Below are 19,771 nucleotides of genomic sequence, written 5' to 3' on the forward strand. Positions count from 1 at the left end.
AGCTCAGTTTTGAGGGATGTGCAGAGTACGCACAGTTGTAAACACCTCTCTACTGTACTCACCTCCCTCTCGTCCTGTCCCAGACGCCTTCATACCACCAAAGGGGGTTCCTAATTCTCTGACCAGCCAGCAGTTCACCCAGACGAGACCAGCATCAATCTTCTCCCCGACACGACGGATCCTGCCGCCGTCCTTTGTCAAAAGGATGCTGGCCAAGCCATACTGGCTGTCGTTTGCCTTGTGGATAGCCTCCTCTTCGGTCTCAAACGAAGTGAGGGTCACAACAGGCCCAAAGATCTCATCAGCCATTAGGCAGCTCGAGTCCGACACGGTGAGAATGGATGGCTCGATCCAATAGCCACCATTGGGAGTTTCGGGAGGAACGGACCCGAGATGGAAGACAGTGTTAGGATCATTAGCTGCGGTCATTAAGTACGATCGGATCTTGCGATAATGGGGTAAAGACACAACGGCGCCGACAGTCTGGCCCAGAACATAATTACTCTTGACATATTCGACAAACCGCGGGACGAATTTGGACCAGATGTTTTTCTGGATATAGATTCGGGACCCACAGAGGCAAATCTGGGATGGTTAGAACATCATCCGATTTACAAGACTTCTGCAAATACCTCTCCCTGATTCTCGAACGCAGCAGTCGCCGCGGTGGCCACAGCCTTATCCAGATCAACATCATCAAAGACAAGTGTTGGATTCTTCCCACCCAGCTCAAGAGACAGATACTTTCCAATCTCATCAACGGTATCTCGGCGAATCAGCTTTCCAGTTGCAGTGCCACCCGTGAATGAAATGCCTTTGATGCGTGGATGACGGATGAGGGCCGATCCTGTCGGGCTGCCCGCGCCGAAGACCATGTTGATAACTCCTGGAGGCAATTTGGCCTCTTGGAAGACAGTTGTCAACACTTATCCAGTATGTTAGCAATACAGTTCCCCGGTTCGCTCGAAGTATCACCCACAGTACGCAGTTATACTCGTCACTTCGCTGGGCTTCGCTACTGCAGTGCATCCGAATGCCAGGCAAGGGGCGATTTTCCAGGTTAGAAGGTACAAGGGCATGTTCCATGGCGAAATGAGGGCAAAAACCCCCTTTGGTGAGCGATGCTCATAAGTGAGAATGTTGGTATCAGTCCATCGGGCGTGAGTCTCTTGATGCAGGATATACGTCGCAAAGTATCTGCATCATTAGATGGAATCACACCACAGCATCCAATGGAGGGGGAGATACCGGAAATTTGAAACCGCGCGGTCAATCTCTACGCGCGCACGAGCGAGTGTTTTTCCCTGGTCGATGCTCTCCCATACAGCGAAAAGCTCTCGCTTCTCTTCTATCCCCGCAGCGATACGTTGGAGGTACTGCGACCGCTGAGAAGGGGATGTCGCTGACCATGCGGAGAAGGCTTGTTCTGCGGCCTTCACTGCAGCATCGATCTGCTCGGCAGTAGAATTGGGGACGTCAGCGATGTGCTGACCAGTTTTGGGATTATAAGCGTCAACAACATCCTGGTGGGGGTGGGGGATGAGCTCTCCATTGACCAGATTCTGGAGACGGAATGGCCGGAAACTGGGCAGACGCAGATATGCTTCTGCGGCCTCAAGAGTTGGTAGTTCCCAGGGTTCAACGACCGACATGGTAGTGATAGCGATGTAGGTGATGGTAGTGTGTCGGTGAGAGCTGGATGCATATATCATCCATTGCAGCTGGATGGTAGTGGCGTGGCCAACGGGTAACTCTCCGTGGGAGCCGGATGGTATCCTGAGGATGCAACGGATAGCATCCGACGGGTGGATATGCCTGCGGGGAGGTCAGAGGTGGAGAACGCACGACGTAGTAGACAGCCTGACGTTTCTCGTAAGATGGTCTCTTATCTAAAGATACGGGGTACGTGCGTGTATCGTCGTAGGGGAGTGTATTTCTAGGGGCCCATTATCGAGGAGATTTTATATACAAGCTTGCGGCTAATGTTTTATCTGCGTGAATACAGAAATGTACGAAATGTACTAGTATTTATCTACTTGGGATCGGCGATATTGCCACATGCACTGCATCGACGACTCTCTTCATCTTGCTGCCACCGCTGGATCAGTGGCTTCAGCTGGGTCCCCAGATCCGAGCAATGGAAAACCTCTTCGCGAATCATGGTAGGCTTTTCATGCTCTCCCTTTGTGCAGTACCATCGGAGTCGGTCCAGCATCCCCTCCGGTCGCTTGCGCTCCATAACCAGGCCGATTGTGTCGGCAAATCGGACGGGATTATGAGGAGTGTTGACTGCTTCATTAGCATAGGCCAGAAAACACTATCGGGGCTCAAGGGACGAACCTGGTAGAAGAAACATCTCCCCCTCTTTGATGGGGATGTCGCGGAATGTGTCGTTATCCACTACCCGGAGCAGCATATCCCCCTTCACCTGATAGAACCACTCTTCCGTTTGGTTGACTGCACGATTAGCACCAGGCCGGGAGCTGAAGTACGATGTCGCATACTATGGTAGTCGTTGCGCTCATTGGGACCTCCCACCACCATTAATGTGAAATCGTCGCCGCTATAGAGGCAATAGTTGTTGACGGGCGGACTGAGCTTGTCCTGGTTTTCCGCCAACCAGCTTTGGAACGAGAACGGAGGGATCATGATGACGCTAACGGCGTAGAATTGTATAGAGTATCGGATAGACAGCGTTTTCCTGTCCTATCATCCCCATGGGCGCCGATTTAAATAGCGGATCGACCGCTGATACGTAAGGAAGCACATCCGGCTCGCATCCGGATGGTATCCGGGGCGGATGTCTTGGACGGATGGACAACAAGGGATACGACTAATGATCCCCAGCTTTCATAAATATCCGGCGCTCCTCAGCCTGGTTATCTTGGGAAACCCCCTCTATCGAATTCCCAGTGGCTCACATTCATGTCCCGTTGTCGACACCATGCATTGCCCGGACTGCCATTTGTTGCGCATCGATATGCACACGCATATCATGCCGCCCTCACTCCCGGATCTCTCGTCATACGCCTCCAATTCGAGTGAGTCCCCGTGGTTATCACTGCGTCCGAACCAGAAGAACGCAGAAGATGTCGACATGTATGTGGGGGATCGCTTCTTCCGCACCGTAAACCCAAACTGTTACGATGTCAATACTCGTCTCGCCGAAATGGATGCTGCCGGAACGGATGTGCAGGTCCTCAGCACCATTCCCATTCTATTTTTCTACGATCAACCAGCAGAGCCGGTCACCATCCTATCCCGGCATCTTAATGATCATATTGCCGAAGTCTGCGCACGACATCCCGCGCGTTTTCTGGGTCTGGCCACTGTTCCGCTCCAGGATGTGTCGGCGGCGGTGGCCGAGCTTCATCGCGCAAAGAACGAGCTCCACCTGCACGGTGTGGAAATTGGCACCACAATTGATGGGATGACGCTGGACGATCGGTCCCTGGATCCCTTCTGGCAGGCCTGTCAGGAACTGCAAATGCCTGTGTTTATCCATCCGCTGGGGTACACCTGGCCCAAAGAAAATCCGAAGTTGTGGGCAAAATATTGGAGCTCATGGCTAGTGGGCATGCCCTGTGAGACCGCTCTAGCGTTGCATTTACTTATCTGCTCGGGGACACTCCTGCGGTTCCCTCGGCTACGCTTATGTTTTGCCCATGCGGGGGGCTCGTTTCCAACACTGCTTGGTCGCATCCAACATGGCTACGATTGTCGTCCAGATCTCGTCGCGACGGACGCAGGTGGCGTTACGCCGACCGAACATGCGACGCTCCGAGACAACATCTGGATCGACAGCTTGACCCACGATGCGGATCTCCTGGAGTATTTGGTGAAGAAGGTCGGCTCCCATCGCATGATCATGGGTAGTGACTATCCGTTTCCACTTGGAGAAGTCCCTGAAGCTGGCAAAATGTTGGCACGCGATAATCGACTAGAGGGATTTTTGTCGTGGAAGCAACGGGCTGAAATGCTTGCTGGCAATGCGCTGCGGTTTCTAAACCTCGATCAGGACGAGAAGTGGAAGAGACTGATGGAGGCTCGATGGAAGGAATTTGAAAAGACTCATTCCTCTTTGTGATCCATTCAGTGGTATGTTCGGAGTACTTCGAGTAACGATTTATGACTTAGGTAATATATTTTTCTATATATCAGCTTTTTTGCAACAACTGTAGCCTTACCTTCAATAATGTCTGTCGACTTTGGGACGTACGAATGTAAGTAAGAAGCTCCGCAATTACATCTGACGACGGGCACCCTGCATTATATGATAGGCCTTGTTTCGATACTGTGATAAATCTTCCTCCCAACACATTCTTTTAGAGCCAATGGCTCTCCAGTCCATGTTTGCAGAGTCTATTACTGGTAATGGCTCCGCGGTTCGAATTTGGGAAGGGTTGGTGGCCTTGTATATGCTAAGCTGTTAAGCTGCTTTGGCATTCAGTTTATAGCGCGGCGTGAGAAACTGCAGTAAATTGACGTGACTACAACAGAAACAATCAATATTGACCTTCCACAAGGATAAATTCAATGGAACTATATCATCTCTGACATCCACGTCGCTATCTGAGCTACCGCTCTTCACATAGCGCCAACACCGCTTAAAGAGGACCCAGAATATCAGGTCGCCATCTCACCATGACGTCTCCCGTCCTCTGTGGAAATCCTCGAAGACACAATGCAACTCAACAGCCACATTTAGGTACATCCAGACGCGCGGTTGCTCAAACAGACATCACCACCCTGGTCTCCACTACCATAGCCCTCACAGGAAGCGCTGGTCTTATGCTCAGCCTGGACCTCATTGTTACAGGCTGTCCAAGTTGTCGAAAAGAACCCCACGCGCACATTGTACGTAGACCAGCTTATGCAGCAGTTGGAGCCACCATGCTGTTCACAGTGGCTTCGCGGGGCTTTATTGACTTGGAGATCGAACGTGCAGGTCGTGCCAGAAATACAAGAGAAGAAGGCTGCACAAGCTGACCAAACCACGGCATGGCTGCTGTCGGTGAGGAAATTAGACCGCTTGGTAAGCGCAGTTGTTGGATTGCCGGCGACAGCGGCTAGTAGAGACTGTACATCCTCGGCCATGTCGGGGTCGTTCTCGTCGAATTTTTTTGCGTAGGCAGCCTCGGTCAACATTCTTGCCTTTTCCTCGTCAGTGGCACCGGTGTGGGGGTCCAATGCAGTGAGCCACGACTTAGTATCGTCATCATAGTTGGCAAAGTAGGCATCAATGTCGAAGGGGCTGAGGTCACCCTTGGAGTGAGGGAAGTAGTCGGAGGCAAGAAGCGAGACGACAAAGCCAGCGGGTTCCTCGGCACGAGCAGGCAAGACGACGCCGCTCGTCATTTGATAAAGACCAAAAAGGCCGGCAATGATGGCTGAAGAATACATTTTAGACAAGGAATCTGTGCCCGATCTTGCTTGAAGATCCTCCCAACTGCCATTCCTTCTCATCAAATTTATACTTGAGGATTTCGCGCTCGAAGTCGTTTGACTGTTTGCCAGTCGCTAGCTATGCAGTCACACTAACACGACTCATTATCCATTTATAGCTGGTGGCGGTCATATCATGTCAAGTTGAATCACATAATGCGGGTACACAGCACATAACTCGACGCCATGACTAGTATTTTCATCAGGTTGTGGTTGCTACTCGGCGCCTACTGTGTGCAGGGAAGCACATCTGGGAGGCCGGCCGTTCTTGATCTCATCACCTGATCGGAATACTCACAATGTGAAATCCCCGCCTTAATTCCAACAATTATGAGCCGTAGAGTAGCTGATTTGAAGTCACCTAGAAAAGCTGCAAGCATGGTCCTGAGATAGGGAACCCTTACATGAATTCAGCTTATGCTATTTGCATCTGAAAAGGAAGGATTGAATTGATGAGAATCACTAGCGAAAAAAATAGAAGTAGTGTGACATGACTATTTTGTGATAAAAAGGATGCAAGCCACTCAGAAAATAGCGCGTTCGTGACAAGACATGATAAGCTATACGAAGGTTGCAGATCACCCGCCCTCAGTTCCCCCATGGAAAAGCAGTACGTAGCACGTAGTACTCCTCCTAGAATTGAGGCTGCTGAATCTTGCATCCTGCTCTTCCCATTTGATCAGACACTGAGCGTAACCTCAACTCCCTCACCTCTCATCTTCCCCATATCCCCTCGTCAAGGGCACCGGTATCCCAGAAAATCAATTTGTTTTGCCTTCTGAAGTGGTCATTGCATCAGCAACATCGATACTACCACATGAGCGACATCGTGGAGGAGTTTCGGTCGTGGGATTCGATAGCGGCAGATATCGAGTGATCAGCGAAACAATCGCGATAATGGAGACCAGGTGGATTGTAAGCAGTATGAGGAACGTTTGCAGAGGGGCTGCTTGGAGTCTTTCCCCAATGAACGTGACCACGGACTCGATGAAATCGCCAAGCGAGGATAATCCTATCATTCTCACTATAGACTGGAGTTTGTTCGAAGGGTGAGAGGTAAAGATTGTTTTGGAGGCGTAAGTAAGCAGTACAGCTAAGGCTGAGAAAGCTGTTCTTGAACAGAAGTCTTGCAGGAGCCCCCTAGATGTGAAGATATGGTCGTGGTCTTTGTAATCGCGAGATGATCACCTGGGTACCACTCTTATGGCGTCCGACAAAGACCTAAAGCCACCAAATTCTTGCCCAAACACCAATAGTCAGGCCGTGTCAAATCAGGATCTTCCATGCCATCCACCTGCTGCCTAAGTTTGCGCACCAGTTGCCTCCAGGCAACCAGCCGTGGCTTGCAGGAATGATAAATCAGTCTACCACGTGATTTTCTTGATTTTACGTATCGATGATGGGCCAACGAAAGACAAAAGGTAAGGTATGCAACTAGGACCAAAATATCTATAGAGGCTATCCACCTACACTACCGTTGTCTGAAAGCAAATGCGCATACAGAATTACCCCCAGTCCGCCTGCGTTTACACGGCCTATCGTGCTCTGACGGTTGGCTAAGGGGCGGTGTGGGACATTCCACGACATCCGGGGGGCTCGTTGGCGACAGATGAAATAACTCGTCCATCCATGCTGTATCTGGCATTGAAGGGAATAAGTTCGACTCGAGATCGATTTGCGCAGCGAACTCCTGCCAGGGGTCTAACGGCGTTTTGTCCTTGGAGACCAAACATCCCGGATCACATACGCACTGGCCTGAACCACCGCGGTGCACCATCTCGCGGGTCAATGCTTCATATTCTAACAGTATGGGCCGGTATCGCTGAGACATCGGCCATGTTGCATCCATCCGAGCAAGCAAGTTCATCCCTCGCTGGCTATATTCGCGGGAGTCTGCTGCTGTACGTTCGTCGTCGGTTTGGCGACGACAGTGCAGCAATGTCGCAATGCTAACCACGATATTTTGACCGTGGAGAGAGTAATAGTGGCATACGGGCACGTGCTTCAAGAACACTTCAGTCATTTCAATGCACTCAGTTGCCACACGGAAAGATTCATGCAAAGCTTGATCAAATGGGAGCCGTGACAGTCGATGGGGGGTGGGCATGTACGTGCGGAAGAGTAGATGCACAGCTGAGCAGTATGTAGAGAGCAGCACACAACGTTCTGTTACACGCGAGGGGTCCGGAGAAGACTCTACCCCAGCGGCGGGAAGTTTGATATCTTTCCAGGCCTGGAGGTCCTGCCAGAGCTCGTTAATGTTTCGTTGTAGCTCACTGTCATTCTCGGAATCATTCCACTTGTGCGCTTGCTCTACCGTACTGACAACCTGGTGGATTCGTCCGATCAGTTTACACAGGTGCGTCATGGCAACAAATCCAGGTGCTTGCGGTCGCGCCGACGGAAAGAAAACATCCGAGTCTGCATCATGGATGGCAAGGGGGCGCCCGAGATGCAGAGCAAGTAAACGATCCATCACGTACAGACACCACCATAGCTGGCATCGACGTTTTATATCTAGAAGGGGAAGACCCATTCGTTTAGGGGAGCGCTAAGCCTGTCAGTGCTGTCCACAGAAAGTTCAGACCGGAAGGACTCACATGAAGACCCATTTCGTAGCCTAATCGTACCGCATGTCCTACGATACGCCAAGCCTCATTCAGTTTTCCCAGTTGCGTCAAATGCATACCTAGCAGAGTAAATGCTGTGACTGTGTTGATGCTGGGGTCTTGCACGGTGAAAGAAGTCATCCACGACAGCGGTTGTTCATGAACCCCCACCGCTGCAACAGCAAGGCTGTAGAAATGGTCCCCGAGATCCAAGCATCTATATGCCGAGCAGCCTGGACGACTCCAGACTGGGTCATCGGTCGCCATGTGGGGCGACGAAACTGCTAACACAGAATAGAGCAATTCCAAGAATCCGGACCGAGAGCCACTATTGCAGCGGAGCATCAAATATTGCCGGCGAAAGTCCTCGGCCTCTATTATAGGGAACAACTTGTATATCTTGCGAAAGAAAGTATCGATGAGAGTATCCATCAACGGGACGGGGGGTAGGTGCTCGGTCCGATCTATGGGGCTTGACTCGGCTTTCATCGAAGGCATACAGACCACGGGTTGATCGAGAAGTGATTCCTGGGGTTGGTGTCCCTTTTGCAAGAGTTCCTGTCGCACACGACTACGGATTCCACTGCAATCATCCATCATCCAGACTGTAGCTCCCAGCCCGACATATCTATGCTGGTCAGTGTTGTAGCCATGTGGGTAACAGAGGTCGTCGGCTTACTTGGCCCCATCTGCTCCATCTGCAGCGAGCATCCCATATTCATCACTGTACACTGTTGGGACTGTCCGGTCTTCATTTTTATCGGCATGGGCTGCCTGAAGAATCGAACCAACTGAGGTATTCGGCAGTTCCAGTGGAGCTGCTTGAGACTCATCCGCCGAACTGCTGACTAGTTCTGGATCAATAGTATCGGCGTTTTCTGACGGAACCAATTGGGTAATGGGTGTGAACTGTTGGTCCTGGATCACGGTGATGTTTTCAGATTGAGGTAAAGGCACATTCGGAGGGAATCCTGAGGGCACTGCAATATCGTCCTGTCGTGTAGATACGATAGTTCGATCAATATCTGCTCTCGTTTCCTGCTTCTGAAAGGCGAGTTGGCTGGCTAGCCGTTGTTGTTCATCGACCAAAGTGGCGACAAGATCTTCCAGTGCCCGTAGCCGTTTCCCGTAAACATCAAGCACTCTGCATTTAGGTTAGAAGGACATGTCATGGTTCGGCTCGCATACACTCACTGTGCATCTACGAAGCCCCTGCGGGAACCGTCTCCAGCATAGACACACTCACTCCCGTTATCGATGCAACATTGACATGGATCGGAACCATCACATTTAATCTTCTTCTTGCGACACGACTCACAGGCACGCCAGACTCTCCGGCGATTCTGTGGAGGGCGATTGACATTGGCAAACGCTAGAGGCCGATTTGGTCTTGACCCTCCGGACAGTCGCCTCCTATCGGAGACCTCCACGGGAGTACCGTTCTGATGGAAGGACACCAGAACTTGAGCCGCATCATGCGATGGAGTCGGTCGACGAGCTAACGGCATTCTGACCATATGAGAGTCTCACAGTACGAAGCATGATTCTGGCGAGCTACACCGTACATGGATCCTTTCGCATTTTCGTTATCCGGAGGCGGACCGGATATCCATCCGACGGAGATGATCCGGATGATATCCGCTCCCTCGGCTATTACGTCAATGGGCCAAAAGAGGCAATCCATAAGCACACGACGAACTTATCTTGGGATTAAGCGACCCAGCGTTGCTCTGGCGGCGTCCAGGTTAGTACTCGGGTTGCGCAGACCGTATCATATCGACGTAGAAGCCCCAAGAGCAGTCTCTTCCATCAATATCTTCCCAATTCTCCGCCAGGTCAACATCCTCGCCGACATTGTGATATTCAGGGGTCAAGGCTGATGCGGGGTAACCTCATTATGACAGTCAAAATGCTATCAAACAGACGTCGGTGGGTTATCGGCGTTGTTGATTGGGCTGACAGGATGATGCCCCTGCTCAGCGTGGCCTCAGGGTTGCACTGGGGCGGAGATTGTTGTTGTCTTGTTTGAAGAACGGCCGCCTTCTTAAGGATTGACTGAATTGTGATCTACTGTCGGTACAGATCCCCATTTCCCATCAATTCCTCCGAGGTTCTACCCATGTGGTCATTAGTTCTTCTAACGGCGGCAACATCGCTTGTGCAAGCCGCCCAGCTCAGCGCCTTGGATGTACTCTCCAACCCTCATCTGCGCCGAACACAACAGCCAAGCGGGCCACAGTCTGCAGAAATAATCTATCCGGCGCATTACCTGTCGGTGCCTGTAGACCATTTCCACAACGAGTCTCGCTATGAACCGCATTCTGACGAGCACTTCCCGCTCCGCTATTGGTTTGATGCCCAGTATTATCGGCATGGAGGCCCTGTCTTTGTGATTGCAGCAGGGGAGACGAGTGGCGAAGACCGATTTCCATTTTTGTCCCAAGGCATCGTCACCCAGCTCGCTGAGAAGTACCATGGCATTGGGGTGATTCTGGAGCATCGCTACTACGGAGAGAGTTACCCATTCGATGAGCTCACCACCGAAAATATCCGTTTTCTCTCAACTGAACAGGCCATGGCAGACTACGCTTATTTTGCCTCTAATGTGGTATTTTCCGGGCTTGAGCACCTTGACCTAAGCCCAAGCACTACACCGTGGATCGCATATGGCGGATCATACGCAGGGGCGTTTGTCGCATTTCTGAGGAAGCTCTATCCTGATATTTATTGGGGCTCTGTCTCGTCTTCTGGTGTCACCGCTGCTATCATCGACTACTGGGAGTACTACGAGCCGATCCGCAAATTCGGTCCTCCGGACTGCATCCAGAACACGCAGACATTTATCGATATTGTCGATAATGTTCTCATCAAGCATTCTGGAAATAAGACCATGAAGGCCCATTTGTTGTCATCCATGGGAGTCCCTTGTGATATGAAGAACGAAAACCTGGCAGGAATGCTTTCGTACGGGCTTGATTCCTGGCAGAGTCGTAGCTGGGATCCAGCTATCGGCAGTCCTCTCTTTCGCCAGTACTGCGACAACATCACTAGCTCGGATCTCCTGTACCCGGAAACAGCTGCCGTGAGAGGTGCATGGAAATCATTTATCTCTGCCGCCGGCTACAACTCAGCCGATGCAGAACTCGTGATGGGCCTATTGAACCACGTCGGTTTCCTCAATACCACCGTATTTTCCCCTAGACGAGATGACCTTTGTCCGAAGAATGGCACGTCTAAAGCCATCCCAGCCGATGCAGCTCAGCCCAAGCCCCTAAACAAAACCTCCGATGTTAGTTGGAACTACCAGGTCTGCACCGAATGGGGATTTTTCCAAACAGGTGCATCAGTACCCTCGAACATCAAGCCTTTAATTTCACGGTCATTGACATTGGAAAATATGTCATCCTTCTGCGACACAATATACGGAATAAATACACCCCCGGATATTGACCGAATTAACAAATACGGCGGTTTTGGGTTCTCATATCCCCGCGTTGGTATTATCGACGGTCTGGCTGACCCATGGCGCGATGCTACACCACATGCAGATGGTGCCCCCGAAAGGAAGTCCACAATTGAGAAGCCTTTCCTCCTGATCGAGATGACTCCAGAAGAAGTATGGGATGGAGCTTATGGTGCCGTGCACCACTGGGATCAGAATGGGCTGTCTAGAAAGCAGCTCTTGAGTGGCGAAACGCCTCCACAAGCCATTGCACAAGTTCAAAGCGAAGTGGCAGACTTTATTGGAAAATGGCTAAATCAGTGGCTGGAGGGTTATATTCCCCACCTGTGAGTGATGGATTTCAAGACACTCTGTACATTCTATTGGTAGCAATGAGGCAGCAATGGTGCGGCATATATATAGTCTTAGATATATAGCAGCGTATTTGAAGTGTACTTGGACAGACAGTGGGCCTTTATCTAGTGGCCATATTACAACAATCTTGGTCATGGAGACCAAATGTGAGAACCGGGTGTATGGAACATGGCTTGATACGGTATACGGAAAAGCCGAAACAATCTGGCTCCTATTTCGAATTGGTCTAAACGAACAAACCCTTCTAATTATTGGGACTCCACTCTTTTAGCTCAATGTACACTTTGGAATTTTCATCCATTTACAATTTGGCCTGTTCTCTGGGACGCTCAATAAAGAATCCCTCGAAGAACTTCCCGATCTGTTCGAATTTGTCCACACCAAAAACTGCAGAGACATCTGGAAACATCATCAGCCGAGGCCACAGCATAGAAGAGGGAATAATTGCTCACATTGATCAGGTCGGACAATAATTATGGCTCCTTGCTGGGGATCAATGCCAAGGTATTCATACAGATGACCGTGGCCTTTATTATAGCTCTCGTCGTCAAACAGTATCTTATGGAGATCACGGGTCTTGTTCTTTCCTGAGAAGGGATAGAAGGATTCCGGAATTTGATCCAGTTCTATGTCGTGGCGCTTTCCATGGGCCACCAAGATAGGCTCAATCAGGCCATCTATGTCTTCACCTAGGGGAGTAAAACGGCGCATTGGACTCTCGCTCGACTTCAAATAGTTTCCGACCTAAAGAATTATCAGTAAATGCATGGGGATGTAGGATCCTGACGTGTTTGGTGCTCACCGCGGCCAAATTCCTTCTGTTCTGGGGGAACTTGAGATCGCCCACAAACGCTATCACCCGCCAGCGACCATCCGACTTCAGAGTGTTCATAAGTTGCAATGGTTTTGAGTCACAGTACCGGACTACCTGTGCACTAGGAAGCCTCATCCCAACCACAACATTGGTGGCGAGCTGCGCTGTTTCATCCATACCGGAAGTGATGGGTGACTGGTCATATTTAGCGGTAAAGCCAGCCGTGTATTTGCCGGACTGGACAAAGCCTTTCTGGAACTCCTCCGGGGAGATTTTGTCGCTCGAGGAAAAGAGCTTCGAGAAATAGCGATCAAAGTTAATTAGATCAATGGCCGTCTTCCTGCGTTCAAGGACATAGGTTTCTAGCAATGACGGTGGGGACAGGCCTTTCAGAACGGAAGCCAGCTTCCAACCAATATTGTAGCCATCCTGTAGGCTGACATTCATACCCTGGCCCGCTTTGGGCGAGTGCGTATGGCAGGCATCGCCAGCCAGGAATACGCGGAAGTCCTTGTGGAAGTTATCCGCATGGCGCTGCCCAATAGAGTACGCAGACCACCATACAGTCTCGACGAACTCAATCTTATATTGGCTAAGAACGCGTTTGGCGGTGTTTTGCAGGTCTTCGAGTTTTACCTCACGAGGCTTGGTTCCCCTCGGAAGCTCGATATAGAATCTAACAAGGTTATAGGCGTCACCTTCGCGAGGAATGATCAGTAGGTTCCCTGCCTTCGACCGGATAGTGGCCTTTTTGCGAATATCCGGGAAGTCTGTGCGAGGTACCATGTCCATCACGCCCCAGACTGCATTGGTGCTATCACCAAGCATGTTGAAATCCAGGGCACGCCGCACCATACTGTGAGCGCCATCACAGGCCTAAATTTGGTTAGATAACCAAATATCAGGGAAAGGAATTAGCTTTGCCTACCAAAGCATACTTGGCTTCGAACTCCACCAGCTTTCCATCTTTCTTGGTGATCACCTTGACTGGATAAGCGGAGGGGTCCTTGGCCTGTTCGCTGTCAACCTCGAGGTGCTTGATGTCATAGCCGTAATCGATCTCTTGATTGTTGAACCGACGCATAGCCTCAATTAGGAGTTTATTTATGCGCGCCTGATTCAGAATCAGATGGGGCTGATGCGACAATCCAGGCTGAGTATCCGCTGTTCTGCCCGTGCGTTTGATGACTCCTCCGCCAGGGGCGTTCTCTGCCCAAAACGCGACCTCAAGGACATGATAGGCCTCGCGCAGGAGTTCTTCGCCGAGACCGAAGCTCTCAAAAATTTCTACAGTCCGACACTGCACACCATCTGCCTGACCTAGGACCAAGGGACCGTCGCGGCGCTCAAGAATCTTGCAGCTGATACCATGCCGGGCAAGCCAAGTGGCCGCGCAGAGTCCTGCGGATCCGCTGCCGCAGATGAGAACATCAACTTTCTCAACCATTGATGCGCTTGCGGGGTACAGAGCAAAATGAGGGGAGAGGAATGGATATGACAACCTGGTTAGGGAGTTCCCCGAATTATCGGCTTCGACTTCCACATAATCCCGTATAAGTATGTGCTCACTTCAAGTTCGGGATACATCCCGTACCATTCACCCCGTGTTCTTCGGAACACATTCCGGGATGGACCGAGGTATGAATAGAAGACACTACGAAACCAGCAGACCGGCAGAAAGAGATGCCGATTCAACAAGGCTTTGATTCGCCTGGTGAGCTATAGTGATCATATGGTATGATGTTTTTACTACCGCGACATGACCCAGGGATATATTATAGTCCACCCGTGCAGGGCAAATATATGCCTTGACTTTGGCCAAGAACCGACACCAGCCAACGCAAAGCCCGACATTCTTTAAGGCCACTTAAAGATATCCCCGGTTTTAAATAAAATTAGGTTGACCTTTTGTGGGCTGGACAAGTTATGCTGAGACTCTGGATTTCCTGCCTCGTACTCTGTTCGTCTGTAGGATCCAGCCTGGTTAGGTCTCAGTAAGACCATATGTGAAAAGATTGGTAAATACTTTTTACTTTACATCGTACAGCTCTTTCTATCAACTGTCAGTTGTGCCAAGCGTGAAGCCTCGTCAATGGGAGATAATCTATTCTCTCTGTAATAACACGGCCCCCTATCTCGGCAAATACTGTGATCAGCATGGACTAACTATTCTAGAAACAGCCGGAAGGTGTACGCCGTAGTATTGCTGATGCTGGTTTCTTAATCTACTGTACGCAAAACAGGCTTAGGCTTTGATGTTTGATGATAGCCACAGTCACAACCCCGTGCGCGGCTACCATGACTTTCTTCTTCTCTAGGCGGATTAAATACCCAGAACCGAAAAATGAGGCTCTAAAAATTTATCCGTAAAGCACTCTTAGCTTTACTAGCAATTTTCAGTATTCTTTTCTTTCTCATTATTATTCAGTAAAGATGCAGAAAATGGTGCATGGTACCTAGGTAACTATTGTGGGGTATTTTAAACCATGCTGACACTAAAAATTGGTTCACTGCGGTTCCAGAGATCAGTTCGTATTCTCAAACCTCATCTTCAGTGCTGTTTCGTGATCACTCCCCTCTTTTCATCAAGCTAACTCTCCAAACCACTCCGTAGCTTGTCTGATATAGTGATACTATTCGGATCAACCTGCTTTGTTGCTTATGGGCCCAAGCAGGCAGAAACCAAAGGGATCTTCATAATCAGCACACGTCACGCAAGGTACCCCACAATAGTCACTCGCCACCAACGTCTCTACTTCAAAGGTGTACCCGAAATGAAAATAGCAATTGTTGGTGGGGGTATTTCTGGATGTGCCGCATATCTATTGTTGAGAAAACATCTTCCTCCACCGAGTTCTCCAGGGGAATCTCATTCAATCACCATCTACGAGGCGCATGACACCCACAAAGACACCACGTGGAGAGCTCGCGATGAAGCCGGGACACATTCATCTACACTAGTAGTAGGTGGAGGACTGGCTGTTGCACCCAATGGACTAAACGTGCTGAAGCGTTTGAATGAAGATCTCCTTCGTGATATTGTACGGGGAGGTTATACCCTCGCCACTTCGAATATAAGGAACAAACATGGGCGGTTACTATTACGCATGAGTTCGACAGAGGACAGTTCACGCCCGGGAGATCTTCCTATGCATATGGTCGGGAGCAGTCGCCACTCGCTCTGGCGGTGCCTTCGCTTACGCATCCCCGACGACGCAATCGTGACTAGACGTGTCGCGAGAGTAGTCGCAAACATTGACGGCCCCAATAAAATATACTTCGATTGTGAGGATGACCCCGTCGATGCAGACTTGGTGATCGGTGCAGATGGGCTCAAAGGCAACGTCAAACGGGCACTTTTCCCAGAAACTCAGGAAGATCTATATCCACCCCATTACGAGTACGAGTCCCCTTCTCCACACTAGTGACTCCTCTCGGGCTAATTCCACCAGAGGACTCGTAGGGATAGGCGGTTTCATACCTACTGAACAGGTGAAGGACTTCGTTGAGACAGGGTCAGCGAACTTCATCTTCGGTGGCAACGGATTCTTCGGGTACTTTTTTGCCAACAGTGCACAATCTGCCCCGAATCGCGATTCGCCGTATCATGTATCTGAGCCAGGGGATACTCTGGCCTGGTGGTCGACCTATTCTGTGGACGAATGCCCCAACCCCAGGACCCTGGATAAGGATGATGTTGTCCGACAACTACGTGAGCGTCACTCACATTGGCAAGATCCTGTGATCCAGCGTATCTTGAATTCTGTCAATGTTGAAAGTCTCTATCCAACATGGACCTCGCCACAGCTCCCCACGTGGCAACGGCACGGGGTCGTTCTGGTTGGTGATGCCGCACATGCCCTCCCTCCAACGTCTGGACAGGGATCATCTCAAGCTTTCGAAGACGTAGAAGCATTTGTACTGTTGCTTTGTCACCACATTAGGGAGCAGAAACCGGCGAGTGACGGATTGATGTTGAAACATGTAATTTCGATGGCAGCAGAACAGTACATGCAACTTCGACGCCCCAGGATTGACGCAATCTTGGAAGATGCACGGCGGAGACAGAACCAGAAACGCAATATGGGATGGCTAGAAGAAACAATTATGTATTGTGTCCTGTGGATTCTTGGTAAGTTGTCCTTGCGCTCAGGTGCTAGGGTAGGAAATAACTGACAGGGTGTAGGATACTTTCCTACAATTGCCTCGAATCCTATAAAAAGCGTTTTTAATTATAACGTCGCAGATGCGGTGGCCCAGATGCTTAGAAGTGGGAAATGACAACGTTTGTATTTACACTGACTCTCCGCACTACTCTTACAAGGTTTATTTTTCTACCATAATTCCTCTGATAATCTCCGCTAACCTAGTTAACGGTTTGTCTATATGTTGTAATTATGTATGTCCTGTATTCTAAAGTGTGTCTGTCTATGGCATCTCCGTATAACAATTCTCAAATGCCCTAATGGACTCTCACTGATTCATATTCCCCACGGCCGTTGGAAGTACACACCTCAATGGACTACCGGAAAGATGAACTGGTAGATAAATAATACTGTAACCCTGTCTCGAGCCGAACATAGACCAAATAATCATCTATATACTTTTCCCCTTGCCATTCTTTTTGGCTTTCACACGACGTTGTTGTTCCCTGTGACGGGCGTTGGCGCAATACGGGCACTCCTTATGGAAGTGTGGCATGTATCCTCTGCCGCACTTGAGACAGTCGGTAAAATGTCCAACACGCCTGCAGTTTGTTGTGACAGAACGATGGCAGACGGCACTAATGCGATGGTCATGGCTCAGTGGTTTCGGTTAGAGTGAAAATCTGAAGCGTACCAATGGAGAGGCATTATGCTTTGGGGGAATTCCAATGGCCAGTATATATATATCTCGAATGTGTCTTGTTCAATTCTTGTTGCAATGATGTGCCGGGGAAATGATCTGTTCTGCTGTAGTTCGCCATGATATCTGAAAGATCAAGAATAACACCATGTACCACAAGTCCAAAGCCTGCTGTGGAGTCTGCAGTCTATGGCATTGTCTGTGCATTGCATTCTGAAGGACTCCAGGAACGAGGGAATATACAGGAACAAAGGACATATCATACAATGGCATAGTATGAAACTCTCATTTCTTTGCCCTAGTACGTTATGTTAGACACTACGGGTCTGCAGGCAGAAATTCACTCCCGACGAGTATTAAAGAGACTAAAAATTTGAACACTTTGATTATTCAGTCAAGGGCAATCTCCAACTTCAACTTTAACAAGTAATTCGACATTTTATCCATTCGGTGCAGGAAATCCAACATTACTTTCGGGCTTCCAGTGGTCTCTTAGTATTCTAAGGCGGACCTACATACCTGTAATATTTATTAACCCTATCTATCTGCTTATTTCCTTCTCTCGATCTTTGGAATTTCACCACACTTTATACATATATCCTTTTACAGAATCCATTATCGTGAAATTTGGTAGCCAACCAGGTTCCTGCAGATATACATTGTGCGAAGTCTGCCTCTTTGATTTTTTTGCTTTACTCCGCGGTGACTAGATTACCCAGCAGAATGGCATTTTAAACAGCAAGGAGTGGGTGCTTCGACAAGCTGAAGGAGAGGCTGAATAAAAATAGCGTTCTATACCTTCGACGGAACGCCAAGGGTCTACCTTTAAGGCCTTCCTGGACCCAAAAATAGAAACCAATCATGCGGATCTAGTGCAAACCAACTCATGGACCGAAGGGAGGGGTGGCGAATGGCAAGTAAGAGGCAGAGAGTAGAAGCCCAATTGTAAATAGCCTAAGCTTATGGCATCGTAAGAAGATAGTAAAAGATGCCAGCTACTATGCATGGGTCCCAGCAGTTATCATTCTACCTTCTTGACTCACCCTTAGATGCTCATATGCATGGTACCTACAACACATACAACATATTCTGTATGGCTGGCAATGGGACAACGACTATTTCTTTTGACGCCACACGGAAGCTCTCTCGCGTGAAGTCACATACGATTGAGGATACGGATATACGCAGCAATGTTACTGTCAGATCTGACACTAGGCCTCTATGTCTTGAAAATTTTCCCGGCGGAGCCTCCAGGCAAGCCTTATAAATTCAGAGACACGATAGGACAATGACATGTCACGCGCCAGCCACTTTCTTGGAAGCATACTCAGCCCAACTTTGTTAGGGAATCTATATTCAACCCGGAATACGAGGCTTTCTACCTTGGCAAAAAGTCAACGTCGAAGACTAGAAACAAGGGCAATAAATGCGCAAGTTGATGATCCTTTGTAACCTTGGAATAGCCAGCCTACTCTCTATGACTCGGATGCCATCATGGAAGACGCACACGGCCGTGGAAGGGCCTATCCTATAGGTATAAATATGGACGATGCCGCTGGTTACTCTAGCATTATAATCGAAAACAAAATCATACAGATTCAGTTGATAGTCCCATAACACCATCTTCAAGATGAAGTTCTCCTTACTTTGCATGCTTGCCATGACCTCGGCAGTCACCGCCGCCAGTCTGCACAAGGCCCAGCGCCAGGAATCTCTCCTTTGGCCCTACAGTACTTACCGCTATTGGGTCAATAGCGGTCAGTGGAAGGAAGATCCTCAGGATCAACTTCTTATCGTAAAGAATGGAGTTCTTGCGGATGAGACTACCACCATTGTTACATTCAACATTCCCACCGACCTTGAAGGACATACTTGCAAGCTGCTTTTTGATCTGTGGGATCGTGATGTGTCGACTGGCACACAGGAGGCAGACGTGTTTACGGCGACAAAACCAACAGGCGCGGAACGATCCGCTGTCTCACTCAAGACAGTAGCGAAGCAAACTGCTGAGTTCGTCGTGCAATCCAGAGATAAACATGTAGGCCGCATCCACATTACTGCTCCTGGTACTGCAGACTGGATCCAAACATATGAGGGATATCCCGAGTTTGAATGTCCCGCCGGACAGGTGGTTGGGTTTGAGTTTGTCGGCGTAGGCGATGATGTCTCCGTTCGGTGGGATATTGGTGTGACTGGACCTAGAGTGCAGGTTGTCTGAGTGGTGTCGAAGATAATTTCGAT

At 49.6% G+C, this 19,771-nt stretch overlaps 8 protein-coding genes across 8 annotated transcripts; 4 read left to right on the forward strand and 4 right to left on the reverse strand.

The window, feature by feature from the left end:
* Positions 1–3: 3 nt before the first annotated feature.
* BDV59DRAFT_202745 (aldehyde dehydrogenase family-domain-containing protein) lies at positions 4–2,649 on the reverse strand (the record flags this gene model as incomplete). The annotated part of the gene is made up of 7 exons (XM_073694112.1): positions 4–585; positions 633–925; positions 980–1,197; positions 1,249–1,815; positions 2,037–2,289; positions 2,341–2,457; positions 2,505–2,649. The coding sequence occupies 7 exons, from the start codon at positions 2,647–2,649 to the stop codon at positions 4–6; spliced, it is 2,175 nt and encodes a 724-aa protein (XP_073546990.1).
* Positions 2,650–2,944: 295 nt separating this feature from the next.
* Positions 2,945–4,087, forward strand: BDV59DRAFT_193769 (amidohydrolase family protein; the record flags this gene model as incomplete). Its single annotated transcript, XM_073692282.1, has 1 exon — positions 2,945–4,087. One exon carries the CDS (start codon positions 2,945–2,947, stop codon positions 4,085–4,087), a length of 1,143 nt encoding a protein of 380 aa, XP_073546991.1.
* A 417-nt stretch (positions 4,088–4,504) lies between these two features.
* On the reverse strand, positions 4,505–5,904 carry BDV59DRAFT_180314 (uncharacterized protein). Its single transcript, XM_073690046.1, has 2 exons — positions 5,744–5,904; positions 4,505–5,635 (listed from the first exon to the last, which is right to left on the reverse strand). Exon 2 carries the CDS (start codon positions 5,464–5,466, stop codon positions 4,705–4,707), a length of 762 nt encoding a protein of 253 aa, XP_073546992.1. The 5' UTR covers positions 5,467–5,635; positions 5,744–5,904; the 3' UTR covers positions 4,505–4,704.
* A 1,404-nt stretch (positions 5,905–7,308) lies between these two features.
* On the reverse strand, positions 7,309–9,562 carry BDV59DRAFT_202748 (transcription factor domain-containing protein; the record flags this gene model as incomplete). The annotated part of the gene is made up of 5 exons (XM_073694113.1): positions 7,309–7,344; positions 7,439–7,996; positions 8,046–8,682; positions 8,734–9,198; positions 9,249–9,562. 5 exons carry the CDS (start codon positions 9,560–9,562, stop codon positions 7,309–7,311), a joined length of 2,010 nt encoding a protein of 669 aa, XP_073546993.1.
* A 547-nt stretch (positions 9,563–10,109) lies between these two features.
* Positions 10,110–12,029, forward strand: BDV59DRAFT_180318 (putative extracelular serine carboxypeptidase). The gene has a single exon (XM_073690047.1). It carries the CDS (start codon positions 10,174–10,176, stop codon positions 11,845–11,847), a length of 1,674 nt encoding a protein of 557 aa, XP_073546994.1. The 5' UTR covers positions 10,110–10,173; the 3' UTR covers positions 11,848–12,029.
* Positions 12,030–12,129: 100 nt separating this feature from the next.
* On the reverse strand, positions 12,130–14,270 carry BDV59DRAFT_208596 (FAD binding domain-containing protein). Its single transcript, XM_073695232.1, has 4 exons — positions 13,614–14,270; positions 12,674–13,561; positions 12,324–12,615; positions 12,130–12,270 (listed from the first exon to the last, which is right to left on the reverse strand). Exons 1-4 carry the CDS (start codon positions 14,130–14,132, stop codon positions 12,173–12,175), a joined length of 1,797 nt encoding a protein of 598 aa, XP_073546995.1. The 5' UTR covers positions 14,133–14,270; the 3' UTR covers positions 12,130–12,172.
* An 857-nt stretch (positions 14,271–15,127) lies between these two features.
* On the forward strand, positions 15,128–17,094 carry BDV59DRAFT_180322 (FAD-dependent oxidoreductase). Its single transcript, XM_073690048.1, has 3 exons — positions 15,128–16,085; positions 16,138–16,817; positions 16,872–17,094. Exons 1-3 carry the CDS (start codon positions 15,460–15,462, stop codon positions 16,964–16,966), a joined length of 1,401 nt encoding a protein of 466 aa, XP_073546996.1. The 5' UTR covers positions 15,128–15,459; the 3' UTR covers positions 16,967–17,094.
* A 2,066-nt stretch (positions 17,095–19,160) lies between these two features.
* BDV59DRAFT_202751 (uncharacterized protein) lies at positions 19,161–19,748 on the forward strand (the record flags this gene model as incomplete). The annotated part of the gene is made up of 1 exon (XM_073694114.1): positions 19,161–19,748. One exon carries the CDS (start codon positions 19,161–19,163, stop codon positions 19,746–19,748), a length of 588 nt encoding a protein of 195 aa, XP_073546997.1.
* Positions 19,749–19,771: the final 23 nt, after the last annotated feature.

This window comes from Aspergillus ambiguus, assembly GCF_047715705.1.
Source record: "Aspergillus ambiguus strain CBS 117.58 unplaced genomic scaffold BDV59scaffold_20, whole genome shotgun sequence".
Taxonomy (NCBI): domain Eukaryota; kingdom Fungi; phylum Ascomycota; class Eurotiomycetes; order Eurotiales; family Aspergillaceae; genus Aspergillus; species Aspergillus ambiguus.